General features: G+C 35.5%; 1 protein-coding gene across 6 annotated transcripts in view; it reads right to left on the reverse strand.

The window, feature by feature from the left end:
* LARP4 (La ribonucleoprotein 4) overlaps window positions 1-14,276 on the reverse strand; it is a 48,417-nt gene extending 34,141 nt beyond the window's left edge. For 4 of the 6 annotated variants that reach the window (XM_063115557.1, XM_063115558.1, XM_063115556.1 and 1 more), the window contains exon 1: window positions 14,117-14,276. In XM_063115557.1, coding sequence (XP_062971627.1) covers window positions 14,117-14,134 — 18 coding nt within the window. In that variant the 5' untranslated portion in view covers window positions 14,135-14,276. Of the gene's footprint in view, window positions 1-5,672; window positions 5,723-13,924; window positions 14,056-14,116 lie in introns of those variants that run through there. The other 2 variants (XM_063115562.1, XM_063115563.1) reach the window with 2 other exon arrangements.
* Between the last annotated feature and the right edge of the window lie 1,423 nt (window positions 14,277-15,699).

The following is a 15,699-nucleotide window of genomic DNA, read 5'->3' on the forward strand; positions in this document are numbered from 1 at the left end:
CTGAGCAATTTCTTAAGATCTTTCTTCCAGGTTCATCAATTCTCTTGAGGTGTTTCTAAGATGCTGATGTTCAAGCTTCTCCAGTAAGTTTCTAAGCTCCTCATTTATATTTCTCATTTCTTAAGAGTCCCTTTTGGTTCTTTTTTTCAAATCTATCTGACCAATTTTCTGTTTCTTGATCATCCTTTCAGTGTCTTCCTTCTTCCTCTAAGCATATTAAAACATTCAAATTTTATAGCCTATTATCTGATAATTCCAATATTTGTAGTCTTTGAGGACTTGATTTTGCAACTTGTCGTTTCTGCTAAGTCATGCTCATGATGACTTACATGCTTTATGATTTTATATGGTAAGCCCATTTTCCTTGAAACTTGAATATTATGTTTAAATGGGTACTTGAGAGAATTTGTTTTCCTTCTGCTAGATGTCTGCCTAGAAGGACTGGCCAATTTTGAATCACTTTAAATTTTCAACTTGGATTTTCTGGGAAAACACAGGTAGTGTGAATTTTAGAACTACTCTGGCATCAAAGAGGATGTGTAGTCAGAATTATCACAGAATACCTCTCCTGCACCAATCCAGAGCCAAGGCTAAAACTGACAAGTTTCCTTACCACTGGGAAAGCTTGGGATTTTTCCCTACTTTACCTGTGTCCTGCCAATTAAACAAAAGCTCTAGGCCACCAAAAATCAACAGATGCAAAGGGCAGCCTCAGTTTTATTACCTGCTTCTTTCTGGTTGTTTTTGGTCTGAAGATTTCATTTGCTTTTTTAAACAACAACTTAAAACTCTGCTTAAAAAAAATTTTTTAAGTATATTTTAACCAACATTTTCAGGTGGTTTCCAGAATACCTAATTCATAATATTTCTAGAAAACGTATCAATATTTTGTCTTAATAAAGCTAAATTAAAAAGTGATTCCAACAACTGAGAGCCAACTATGGTATAGCTGAAAAAAATTAACTTTATTCTGCCATCCAATAATTATGTAATCATCCTCAGTTTCCTCATATTTAAAAACACAGTGCCTACTTTATCATAATTCCTTACAGTTGCTATAAACCTTGGGCACCCAATTTCATTTGTTTTTGTCAATGTTTCCTCTTTCCCTCTTGTTGTCTGTATTCTATTACCACTATATTATAATAGCCTAAAATGCATTCTTTGCATTTAGGCAGATGGCTCAAGAAAGGCAGAAACTAGGTCATTGTCTTCTTTATATTTCAGCTATTAACATAAACCCTCAACCATTTATTTAAATGAAATAGCAGAGGCATATGTGCAAATAATGAGTTAAGTTTGGCAACTGTATCTACCATTCGGATGGGCTAGAAGATCAGAGTCGATGAAATCTTCCTTTTTTTTTCATGTAGCCTGAGTTTTGAGATGGAAGTCGTTTACTATGGAGCACTTCTTAGCTTTTGGTTTCAGGGCTGCTAGAAGCTTTTACAATAACATCAAAACCAACAACAAAATACCAAATCTTGCAGGGGAGCAAAAGCATCTTTGAAGTAGCACCATGAGTGGGCTGGCCCATGGCTCACTCGGGAGAGTGCAGTGCTGATAACACCAAGGCCCCGGATTCGGATCCCATATATGGATGGCCGGTTCGCTCACTGGCTGAGCGTGGTGCTGACAACACCAAGTCAAGGGTTAAGATCCCCTTACCGGTCATCTTTAAAAAAAAAAAAGAAGTAGCACCATGAATAACTATAGCAACATCTGGCTTAGAGATATTAATTCACAACTCCCTCACTACATTAGCTCAGGGAGGAAAATCAACTAGTTTTCCTATAGCCCCACCAGGACAGGTAACAAGATATTATTTAAAAACTTCTAAGTAGCAATTTTAGAAAGCAAGACACAGACACAAATTGTGCTTGCTGTATCAAAAAGTATCTTATCAAAGATTTTTATCAGTCAGTACTCAGAATGAGAACTCTGTATTAAGCACTAAATGCCAAGATTCAAATCCATTATAACCCTTACTACTGCCAGCACCAAAGCCACGTCTCCATCAGGAATTTAACCTGGCAACTATTACCTCCACTTAAAACTAATCATTCCTACTGCCACTCTTGAATGCAAAATAGCAGTTATGAATATCTTCCTTACATTGTGCACTTCCAAAGAGAAGTCACATGTGTGTGTGTCTGACTAGTCACTTCTGGGTCAACAATTGAGAGGCAACTAGATACAAGAGAACCTGGGAACTTGAGTTCTGACTAGTACATACACTGGAGAGACCTGACTCATATTTTGGGCATTTCTGCAAATGCAGACAGCTGATCAAAAATTTGAAGGCCACAAATACAACAAATATTCACTATAGGAGATTAAGGTTAATATTTAACTTACTAAATACAAAGGGATACCTCAAAAAGTTCACAGAAAAATGAAATTAAAAGGTAATATGAAGCTTGCCATGAACTTTTTGAAGTGCCCTCATATATTATGTCATACATAATGAATTTATAAATAATTATCCAAATATATTGGAGGATTATACTAAAAAAATCACCCTTTACTGATAGAATGCACTGTTCCATTAAATATTTAATAATAAATCAAAATAATAAATGTATGCCTTTCATCAGCATGCTACCCATAAATCTGATGTGTCCCTTGCTAATGGTGCCAACAATAATCAAAGCATAAGGTCTATGGCATACAGACATGCAGTTCTCCTGGGTATATTTATATTTTTCACCAAGCCTAGTTAAGAGTATGCACTCTATGGGCTGGACAGTTAGCCCAGTTGGTTACAGCACAACTTTATAACAAAGTCTCAGGTTCGGATCCCCACACTGGCCAGCCACACACACAAAAAATAATAATAATTAAAAAAAAAAAAAAAGAGTATACACTCCAAAGACCATTTATGCACACAACATGTATACAAGGTGCATACTGCAGCACTGATCCCATGCATGAAAAAATGAAAACAGCCTTGAAGTCCATCTATAGATGAATGGTCAAATTAAATGTGGTATTCTCTCTCTCTCTCTCTCTTTTTTTTTTTGGCTGTCTGGTATGGAGATTGAACCCTGGAAATGTGGTATACCTATTAACATAAAAAGCTAAGAAATAGTAAAAAAAAAAAAAAAAAAAAAAAAAAAGATAGGCCTATATGCACACTAATATGGAAAGTATTCCAAGGCCTTTTATTCAGTGAAAAAATTAAGTTGCAAAACAATAAGCCCTTTGCTTTATCATTTATGTTAACAAACACAAATCACGGTTTAGATAAATAAGAGGTACTTCACAAAGTTTGTGGAAAAACAGAATTAAAAGATAATATGAATCTTTCCATTAAACTTTTGAGGTATATAAAAAAATAGAAAAGGCCTGGGAGGTTACAACACCAACCTGTTAACAATAGTACTACAAATTACTAAAATATTTGCCAAATAGAAAATGTGCAAAGGACAGGCAGGGATATTTAATTACAACATATCACTTTTACCTATTGAACTGTCCTGTCCAGACTTGATACCATTTTGACAACTGTATAAAGAAACAATCAGTTCACTGCTATAATTTGTATAACTTTTTTGAAAAGTAGGCGATGTTTATTAACAGCTTTAAATATATTCTTTGGTCCAGAAATTCTACTTGTCAGACTTACTCAAAAGAAATAGATATGCAAAAATATACAAGTACAAGAATGCTTACCACACAAATTTTATAATTGGGAAAAATTAGAAACAAACTGTAGAATATTTGTTCAATAACTTTAGTTCATCCATATAATAGAATATACCAGAGCCTTAAAAACCAGACTACATGTAAAACTGGTAAAATCTGAATAAGCTCTGTGAACTGAGGCCACCAGAGGTGGGTGGGGGTTAGTGAGAAATTGGTAAAGGGCCCAAAAAATTATTACATTTTTGTAATGTTGTATGTACTAATTATCCTGACTTGAGTATCACATATAGTACAAAGGTATTGATATTCAATGCTATACCCCACAAATATGTACAATCAATTATGTTTCAATTTTTAAAAAATGAATAAGCTCTATGGACTGCATCACTGTCAATCTGCTGGTCTTTATACCACATTACAGTTATGCAAAGTGCTACTATTTAGCTTAACTGGGCAAAGAGTACATAGGATCATCCTGTATATTATTTTGCAACATCTTGTGAATCTATAATTATTTGAGTAAAAGGTTTTTAAAAATGGGGGAAAAAAGAGGTCACAAAACTTGGAAAAAATAAAGCAAGTCACTACCTTTAGAAATGATTCAACTTTGTAGATATAATACACAAACATAGGAAAGACCAGAGAAACCAGAATATTAATGTTACCCCTCGTTACCTATGAGCAGTACCATTTTTTATTTTCATTTTTGTGCTTTTAAAAAATTTTCCCACTATTAACATCTATTACTTTTATGTTTTCTTAAATCGACAAAAATTGTATGTATTTATGGTGTACAACATGTTTTAAAATACATATACATTGTGGAATGGCTAAAGTTAGCTAAATAACATATACATTATCTCACATACTTTTTTTGTGGTGAGATTTTTACTTTTACAATCAGAAAATACGTAATGACATATATAAAATCCAAATTAAAAGACATCTCAAGTATGAAAATCATCCTTGATAAATGACACAAAAGGACTACGTCTTTAAAGAAGAAAGTTTATAGAAAGCCTATGAACTGATAAGCACAAACAAGCAAAAAGAAAATTCACAGCAAGGAATATCCAAAAAGCTCAGATGGAAAAATGTTCAATCTCACTAATTACTGAAGAAATGCAAAATAAATTAATAAATCTCATTTTAACCTATATAGTGAATTTTTACAAATGCCTGATGCTGACAGAGATGAAATAAATTGAGCACTAGTCAAAATTGGTACAACATTTGGAAAGCAATTTTTCAGTACTGATATTAAAATCTTTAAAATGTTCACACTTTGACCTACTATAGTGAATTTTAGCCTATAGGCTTTGTATACAGGGTTGTTCTTTGTAGAATTATTTAAGATTAAAAAAAAAAAACAAAAAAAACCCCTGGAAACTGAAAATCTCCAGCAAAAAAGTTGGAGTTATTTTCCTATAACAAATAGTCTGAAAAAAAGACATAATAATAAATCTGACCAGTCAGTTTAACTAGAACAAAGTCTAAATTTTTCATTTAAATTCTAGGTAACCAAGTTTGATTCATTTTTTGGCTAAGGTTTAATAAAGACTTCCATCAAAATCCTTCTCTCTCTCACAGAATTAGAAGTAAGTCTTTGAGGCTACACAGTAGCATAAAATTAAAGGATGTAAATTGTCCAAGTGCTTGCTGAAACTATCTCCTAATGTACACATGGTATGCAAGTACACAGATACTCAACAAAAATATCCATACTATCTGTAAAACTGACAGTTCAACCACCACCTCTATCTCTAAGCAATATATATATATATTTAATCCGCAAATAAGCCAGAAGCAGCCCCGATTATTGGCCCATTTTATGCCAAATTCAATCTGGAGAGAGATATAAATAAGAGGAAAAAACAGAAATATCAAATTCATGTCAAAATGATATCGTCCTGTCCTAAGAGATAGCAGTTTTAAGGTAACAGAACCAAGAATTAGGAAAAAAAATCGCAATAAATATAGTGAAACCATCTCTTCGGACATACATAACCTTTTGTTTTACTTACCTATTTACTATCAGAAAACAGAAATCCCATGCCACTTAACCCCATAAATGCTGTAAAACAGAAATAAAATGTATAAATTGATTAAATTTATTTGCCCTATGGCAGATCAATTATCCAGGTACTATTTTTACATCTCCAATATTGATAAGGCCCTTAACTTACAAGTACTTTAAAAAACAAAAAACAAAACAAAACAAACATCAGTCATTTCAATCAGCATGGTAACTTCAGAGTCCTACCACAAGATGCATAGGGGTATTTTACGGAAAGTAAAAATAAAGCAGGAAATCTTCACTCATTCTGAGAGAGAAGAATAACAACTAACATTTATGGAACACTTAATTTATCTTCGTAGCAACCTCAGTTAAATACTATTATCATCCACATTTTACAGATAAGGAAAAAGTTACTTTACCATTACGTAGCCTGCCAAAGGCTAGTCAGCTAATAAAACAGAGGCAGGATTTGAATGTAGGTAATCTGGATGCTTTTGGCCACTTCACTACAGTTGCCTTAGAGGAAACTTTAAGACAACTAGTTATACTTCATAAGGAATACTGTAAATCTCTTCTCCAAGCCAAATGACCCCTGGCCCCCAGTTTTGCCTAGAGTGGCTAAGGATCCAGAAGAAATGAATACAGAGTAGCTACCAGATAAGAACCAGGGTCCCAGTCCCCAGAAATCAATCTAGATCTGCAATGATTTCTGTCCTAAGGCCAAAGTACAGCTAATTCTCAGTTAAAGAAAAAAAAAAAAAAAGATATTCATGGCATCTTACACAATAAAATTAATACTCTATCACAAAGCACTGAGCCTAATCTGAAATGATTTTGTCTGCAAACTCCACAAAGGCAGTGACCTTGTCTATGGTTTACTGTTCTTTAGTACACAGAATAGTGACTAGCACATAGGAGGCCAACAATAAAATTTGTTGAATATATATATATACTAGATTAGTGTTTTTCAAACTTTAACGTGCATAAGATCTTGATAAAATGCACATGTTCTGAAAATATAATCAAAGACTTCTCCCTAGAAAGTTCTGCATGAGACTCATGAATCCCCTTATTAAAGATTAAAAGCTCTATTAATAGATATCCAACATTTAGCATTTAAACAGTTTAGATAGTCCTCAAAAATACTGAGCCATTTCCTCAATTGGTCTGCTAATAAATGGCTAACTACACAAATGAATTTAAACATACTTCAGACCTCAAATATCAATATTAAATAGCAAAACAATCCTTTTTTAGGAAACAGTGCCTTTTTACTCCTAGTGTGTATCAAAGTCAGCAAATCCTGTTACTTTCAAATGTAAATGACCAGAAACAGATGAGAACTTATCTTAGTACATATGAAAGCAGCACCTCACAATGATATATAGTCCTTTACCTTAACCGTCAATCCTCTTAGCAACACTGTGAGATAGATATTAAAATTATCATCATATATTAATTAGCATTATCCTCTATTTACAGATAAGGAAACTGAAGTTAAACAACTTGCCCAAAGTCATACAATTAGAAAGTAGCCAAGACCTAACAAAGATTTAGATAGACATAGGCAACCTGCCCTCAAGTCCATGTTTTTAGCCATTTTTATGAAACATTATATATAAATGTATCTTATTACTACTCAATCGCTGCCCTCCGTTTTTTTCCTTCCTCCAACTCAAAAGGCTAGAATAATCTCATTTCCCTTACCTTGCTCAACTGTAACTTTTTGTCCTATAAATTTACATTTCCCATAGCCAATTAAGTAACAAGTCTTTTAGTACCAATTTATGTGCACTATGTTGTTTTGTTAATGATATGAAAGAAAAAAACAACAAACTCTTGCCAATACACAGCAAATCTCTGATCTCTATGAAAAATTAAGTTATCATACAAACCAGGACATTTCTGAGAAACAGGGATGACGCCTCTGGCCCAGGAAATAGGAGTATACTGTGAACATCCAGGGCAAAATGAGAAGTATGGTCATCTTACCTGTTTTGTAGTAAGTGTATGAAATACTGGCTATGTGCTACACAAACTCTGCATTACTCTTGACTTTTTGGCCCTGATAAGAAAGTCCTTTTCTCTTTCTTCAATGATGTATAAACCCAGCAGAGCTTAACTCCTCACTCCTGGAAGTTGGCTTTATGCATGCATTTAATATCCGACCCCCAGTAATACTCATCTAAAGTCTTCCTGTCCTTTGGTTTAGAGCCAGTCATTTATAAATACAGAGATATCCTATGAACCAAAGATTGGTTTCAAGTGTTCAGACAAGGGAACAGACAAGAGAGGAAATATGAGTATGTAATATTTAAATTTTTTTAATTTACTTACATTTTTACACTAGAAAAAGTATTTTTTCAAGAGTAAATATAAACTGCTTATTTGCACTTTATCATTTGTATTCTTTTAAATATTGCACATGAATGGGCCGAGCCCGTGGCGCACTTGGTAGAGTGCTGCGCTGGCAGCGCGGCGACGCTCCCGCCGCGGGTTCGGATCCTATATAGGACTGACCGGTGCACTCACTGGCTGAGTGCCGGTCACGAAAAAACGACAAAAAATAAAATAAAATAAATATTGCACATGAATGTGTATTTTAACATACTGTAATTTTCATTTTTTTTTTTTTAAAAGATGACCGGTAAGGGGATCTTAACCCTTGACTTGGTGTTGTCAGCACCACGCTCAGCCAGTGAGCGAACCGGCCATCCGTATATGGGATCCGAACCCGGGGCCTTGGTGTTATCAGCACCGCACTCTCCTGAGTGAGCCACGGGCCAGCCCCTGTAATTTTCATTTTTAAAAGTTTTATTTGCCCAACCAAAAGTATACTCTTCAACTATAAAAAATTTCAAATAAGGTAATTAACTTGTTTGGCTTCCCCCAAATCAGAGTAAATTAAGTAACAAGGCTGGGATTGGAACTCAAAAGTTATACATTTCTTAAATCAGTGCTATCTCACACTAGTTTTTGTAATTATCAGTGCAACTATTATGTAATTCAATAAACTTTCCAGAAATATTTACTATGTAAAGCACAAATTTCAGTGATTTTTGGAAGGCAACTACTTATATACTGACAATTTATATCACTATATACTTGCAGTGAGGATTAAATGATTGTGTATGTCAAGCACTCAGCTGGACTGTATTATAAGGCTTAATCATAAACACCACAAGCACAACCTAACTCTCAGAAGACATTATTATTCTCAAATTACAAATAGGAATTTGAGGCTCAGAGAACTTATGTCACCTGTCTCAGGTCATACAGTTAACATTTGAACTCAGGATCTCAAAGCTCTTACAGAAAATCACAGAGTAGGGCTAGCCAGTTAGCTCAGTTGGTTAGAGCGAGGTGCTGATAAAACCAAGGTCCAGGGCTCAATCCTTGTACGGGACTACCACCAAAAAAAAAAAAGAAAAATCAAAGTGCATAATACCAAAGACTTATAGTTTTCAATAAGACTAGAAATCTGCCTCAACATTAAGCTTTAAAGAAAACAAAGTTTAGGCAAAGCACTGATTATAGAATGATAAATCTAAATGTTACAAAAACTATCAGAGCCAAAGGGTCACTTTCTATTTTCATTTAAGGATATTCAAAAAGGCTAGAAATCTTTTTTTGTAACTTCACAATGATAGCTGGATTGAGTTTCTCAGCTTCGTCTACTTTCTACTTCCCTGCAGTACAGACTCAGACTCCATTTCTAACTACAGGGTCAAAATCTTGTTTCAAGCTCCAAAGTAGAAGAACAAAAATTTCAGATTTGAAATATTCATCTCTAGTACTAAGAATTACTTCCATTAGCTGGTAAGTAATATGGAGCTGGCAGACAGCCCAAACAAACCCAAGCTGATCAAAACACAAAATAGTTGGATATCAATATTTCTAGTTACTGGTTTTTTACATACTGTAATCTGAAGCACCCTGGGGTACCCTTACATTTTTATGCTCACTTCTCAGAATTCTTTTCCACTTTTTCCTACTTCATTTTCAGTCCATCATAAAAAAACTGATAAAAATAAAAACTTATTCTCAGTCAGAGGTGGTATCTAATAGTAAACTAATGGGAAAAAACTGAGTACTGTACTTAGGGTGAAAGGCATAACACTACCTATGATTAACATAAAATTAATAAAAAATTATCTAGGCAAATGTCCCACATCTTATTTCAGCCTAAGACTAACCTAAAACTTAAAAGGTTATATAACCCCCCAAAAACAGAACATAAAACAGACAAAAATTTTTTTAATTATGTAAAATCTAGGGGGAGGGGGAAATAAGAAGTTACTCTTTAATGGACAGAGTTTCAGTTTTTCAAGATGAAAAGAATTCTGAAGATGGATGCTGGTAATGGTTGCACAATAACGTGAATATACTTAATAATAAAGATGATAAAAATAGTTAAGATGATAAATTTTATGAGTATTTCACCACAATTAGAAATAATTTTTTAAATTACGTAAGAATTATTAGAACATCAGAGGGTGTACAAAAATCACTCCTACCTAAATAAGTGGTGTAAGTATTCATTTTCAGCAAAAAACTCAAGACATAAAAACCCAATTTCCACAGTCATTAAAACACTGCCAAATGGGCTGGCCAGTTAGCTCAGTTGGTTAGAGCGCAGCCTTGTAACACCAAGGTCAAGGGTTCAGTTCCCCATACTAGCCAGCCACCAAAAAAACAAAACACTGCCAAACAACTAGAGCTAGCAGAACTCATTGAAAATATTAGAGGGGAAAAAAAGTCTGAAAAATGAACAAAATGTGAACCACAAAAAATGTGAAAAATACACGTAGTGAAACATCACTGTACCCTATAAATATGTACAATTATTATGTGTTTTAGTTAAAAATTAAAAAAAACAATTTAAGAGTGAAAAAAACGCAATCCGTCTCAGTGCTCAAAAATTTAAATAAATTGATAGCACTTGTATGAAGGGAGCACATTGCTGTTTCAAACTTACAAAATTTGTTCTAAAGGAATTTAAGTCAGGTTATGTTTGACAATTCTGAATTATCCAAATATTTTTATCTCTTACCAGAGAAAGATACTGTGTCTCCTTCAGAACAAAGGTCACCAAAAAACCCCAATAAACTACTGAAGTCAACATAGCCCTTTGTTTGCAAGACCAGGTTAAAAAAAGCTACATCTAAGTAGTACTTAAAATAAGATTCACTGTCTCCCTATAGATTTCTACTGCAAATATAACTCAGTGGTTTGAGTTCTAAACCCAGCTTCAACATTCACTAGCTATATAATCTTAGGCAAGTTTCTCTGTGCCTTAGTTTCCTTATCTCTAAAATGGGGATAATAATACCTCATAGATATACTGGATATACTGTGAAGCTTGAGCAGATGTATACATATGTATACATGCAAAAACACGTAATGTGCCTGACACACACAGTAAGCACCATATAGGCGCATACCATTGCTGTACTATTATTGTTATCATTACTCCACTAATTCCAGTTATAAACTAGTTAGGCTGGGATCTCACCAGAAAAATGCTCATAAGTAAAAGATTTTGAAGACAACTACAGAGTACTCACGGATCGCAGATTAACCCTGCCAAAGATGATCCACAAGCAACTTGGTTTAGTAAAGCGGTTCTTAACCTCTTTTGTGCAACCGACCTCTTTAGTAATCCAATTAATCTATGGATTTCTCAGAATGCCTTTAAATATATGAAATACATAGGATCACAAAGTAAACAAATTATATTTAAATATCAAAATATTTAAATTTTTCTAAAATAGTAATAAATGTGCTTTATTAATACATTAGATAATAAGATGTTTAACATATAACAAGGAGTAATGAGCGTAAAGAATATTTCAAGATATCTGCAAAAACTGTAATATGAAAGAAATGTAATTTCTCTTGGTGACAAAGTCATAGACACTACTGCCTCCATTGAAATTTAAAGAATTTTTAATTCTTTTCTATCTAGATTTCAGTTAGAAGCTAGTGAAAACAAACAGGCAATTTTTTTCCTCAACCAAGCTCATGTACTTCCTCAATTCTATCCAGGAACCCAGATTAAGAACTGTTGGCTTAGGTGAAAGTGCAAAAATACATTTTGGAGCCAGAGACTTGTGTTCTAGAAGCCAGACTTCAGACTTTAGTCCTCATATTATTTACACTTGAATGACCTTAGACATCTAACTTGAGCTTTGGTTCGCTCACTGAAAATAATTGCTATCTCATGAATTTATAAGGATCAAATATTAGTTAACAAAATGCCAAATGACCAATGTGTTCAATTTGGCTGATTTTAATACCATAAATTCAGCCCCAAATATTTAATGACATTGTTAATTTCCAATAAAACTCATGAGAAAAATAAAGAATGACATACCAATTCACAAAGAAAATGATTAATGGCGATATTAACTTTAAATGATAGTTTAGTGAGAGATAAAGTAGAGATTGTCTAAACTGGGGAGTCAAATAGGTCTGAACTGCTTAAAGCCTTTCCATGATTTGACATCAGAATGACCCGGATCTAAATCTCAGTTCCACTTCTTTACTAGTATACAATGTCAGTTGGTTTAAGTTACTCAACCACTTGGCCTCAGTTTTCTTATCTGTAAAACGCTGCAACGTTGCTTTAAAGACAGAAGGCCTAGCCTAAAAACTCAATAAATGGAGCTATTATTAAAGCTCACATTTTAATAAAGCCAAAAGAATCAATCTGTAACTCAAAAGTTTATTTTGGAATTCATGTTGATATAAGACAAACTTCACAATCTCTTTTGTATGGCAAAACACTTCAACACTTAAAACCTGCGGTATTTGCATAGCATAACACTCCTAAAACAAACTAGCACTGCTTAAAATCTTATCTGATTTCTCATTCTGCCGAAGAAAAACAATGAGGATACAAAACAGTAAACAGAATGAGTTCAGTAATTTTAAATCTTTTCATGGGGGGGAAGGAGAAAAAGTGGACTACACGGGCACAAAATTATGCTCTCTACCCTAAGTGAATCATTGTGCAGTAGATGTATGTACTGAAACAACATACTGTACCCCACGAATATGTACAAATAAATGTTAAAATATTTTTGAATAAAAAAATTAAAAGTGAAAAAAAGTTAAAAGTTAAAAAAAAACCTTTTCATGGTTGGCTTGGAATGTTCCAATTAATATTTATTAATGTTGGATATACTCTAAGGAAGCAGTTTCTTTTTTAAATATAATTTAAAGATCTCAGATTTATCAGCCACACCATGTCAGTTGGTTTAAGAGGTGGGGGGGGGAGTAAAATCATTTATTTACTTTACGCCGGAATATTACGGAGTAAAATCTCCCCTCTCCCCCGAAAAAAAAAAACCGCCATTGGCTCCCGCATCCAATATACAACAAATTCCTTCCCTCACTGAAAAGATTCTTTTTATGGGCATAGTCAACAAATGCCAAGTTGCGAAGTTGAAGCTTTGCTGGTTTGACGTTTTCACAATGTAAGAACAATATGATCTGGAATCTACTCAAAGCATTAGCCAGGCAGTCAGCTGATGCTCACTGCACACAAGAGAAGAACAGAAATGAGAAATTAAACTTCGTATTTGTGTAAGGCAGGTATCCACTGCCATGAAAACTAAAATAGGCCAACAGCTGACGTTCCACTTAAAATAATCAAAGTATTTCTACTGGTCAAATAACAATTAAAAAACAAACAAAAAATCAAAATACGGCATTTCTCCAACTAAGTTTCATGGAATTTTCCTTGTAAAGGGCTTTTAACCGGTTCACAGAACCAACCCCTCATCACGCAGCCGCTACCAAAGTAACTTTTACAGAAGGTCAAAGCGGTGCCTTTCAAGGCTTCCAATCCCTATTGGCTTCTCCTCTGTTCACAGAAACTCGCTTTCACCCACAGAACGTTCCAGAGACCTAGGGACGAGGGTCGAACAAAATGTGGTGGGAGCTGCTAAAAGCAGCTTTCAATTTTCTTTTCAAAACACTTCTACCGCATTTCACCTCCCTCCCTCCGCGGCCCCACATGTTGCTCGCCTCCCTCCCAGAGGTCCCCGCGAGGCCTCGCTTCACCCCCAAGAACGCGCCTACCTGATTACTCTTTTCTCGGGCAGACTCCGCCCCCTGCCCCCCCAACCCCGCCCGTTTGCCTCCTTTAGGAGGTCCATATGGGACATTTCCCCCTTCCTCTGATCCTCACGCAACACCAGACAAGCCCCGGATTCTCCCCCTCCAATTCTCCCCCACCACGGGCCTCACCTCCCACAGCTTCCTAAAGTGTTGTGAATGCGCAGAGTGGAGCTGCAGGCCTCCACGGCCCAGGTGCTGTGTCAGCCTATCTGCCGGTTCTGCGGCGTGTACGGCCTGGAAAGTCACATGGCGGTGGGACCGGCCGGCGCCTCCACACTCCTGCTCTCCTCAGAGCGGGGCCAAATTACCAAATCCACTCACCTCCACGAAGAGCAACATGTCTTCCTCCGCTCGGCCCAATCGTTCCCGCCGCTGCAACTCCAACTGGCTCACAGGCCCGAGTCCCAATCGCTAGGATAAGGACACTCGACTTGCCCCTCCAACCGGCAGTGGACCCAGCTCCTCCCCCGCCGTCAGCCGCCGCGGCCTGACCCGCCCAGTCCCTCCTCCCTTGAAACAGCACCTGCTTCCGGCTCTAGAGAAAATTGCTTCCGGGAGAAGAGAAAACCCTCGGCGCGTTCAACTTTTGTACTACCTTTTCCAGCAGCAGTGGGGAATGTACTATCATGTGTCCCGGGCGCGGGGGGAGACGATCAGAAGGAAGCACCATTTTGTGCTACAGGGGTGTGTAAAATTCTTACTGACGCTTTTTTATCACTTGCCAAGCAGATAGCTACCACAGCCCTAATAATTCCGCGGTTTTCATAGTTCAAAATCTAGATCTGATAAAAAGCCGATCTTGTCCGAAGTATACTAAACAAACGCTCAACCCTGCCGAAAACTTGGTGGCTTGTAAAAAAAAAGTAGAGAAGAGAGAAAAAAAAGCTGTAGTAGTAAATATATTAGTAGCAGCTACTGTATATTACTATGTGCTTGGCACTATACTGAGAATTTTATGTGAATTAATCTTAAAACAATCCTATGCAATAAATACTATTGTCATCCCCATTTTACAGCTGAAGAAGTCCTCTAGGAGGGCAGGTTTTCTAGACACACCTTTAAAAAAACTTTGCCCTCATGCTAGTTTGAATTAAGATCCCCACAACTCCGGTTAATATAATGCTAGTAATAACAGTTTGGATAGCCTCGTCATTGATGTTCTGCCATTAATTAAAATGAAGCATAATAAAAACAAAATTAATTTTTAAAATTGTCTATATAATTTTGTTAGATGATTCAAATTCCTTATTATCTTCAGCAATAAGTAGTAAGATTTATCTCTCCCTTACCAGTCCCACTTTTATATCCTAGTTCAGACACTCATATTTTGAAGTCGTGTCTTGATCTCTTTAATGGATTTTTTCAATTCTATTATTTAAAAAATCTTCCTAAAGTGAAGGTTTTATTATCATCAAACCGCTGTTACTTGCTTTCAAAACCTTCCCATTCTTACCCCATCTCCTTTGCTTTATCTCAAACTTATCTCCTCACTTTCTTACTTAGGCACCAAATTTATAACACCATGAAATTGCTGATATTTGTATCCCACACCCTCTCTAATCTGTTATGCTTTTTTTCTTTTCTTCTTTTACCCTCCCTAATCTGATCTCCAGTAAACCCATTACTTCATCTCAATGATTAAACAATCTCCTCACTTTTCCTCTAAGATACAAACTCATTAGCACTCACCTCTAAAGCCATGGATCAAGATGTCTTCCCTATCTGGAATGCCTTCATTTGTTAATCAACTTTCTCTCTCCATAAGGTTTTCCCAAAGACTGTGCTGCCCAACGATTTCTTCTTCATGTCCCTTGTTAGCACTTGATTATTATATTCTATATTAAATTACTTTTCTTTTTATCGTTTTTTAGTTTCTTCACAGGAACCCTGTCATATATTCTTCT

Source organism: Cynocephalus volans, chromosome 12 (genome assembly GCF_027409185.1).
Source record: "Cynocephalus volans isolate mCynVol1 chromosome 12, mCynVol1.pri, whole genome shotgun sequence".
Classification (NCBI taxonomy): domain Eukaryota; kingdom Metazoa; phylum Chordata; class Mammalia; order Dermoptera; family Cynocephalidae; genus Cynocephalus; species Cynocephalus volans.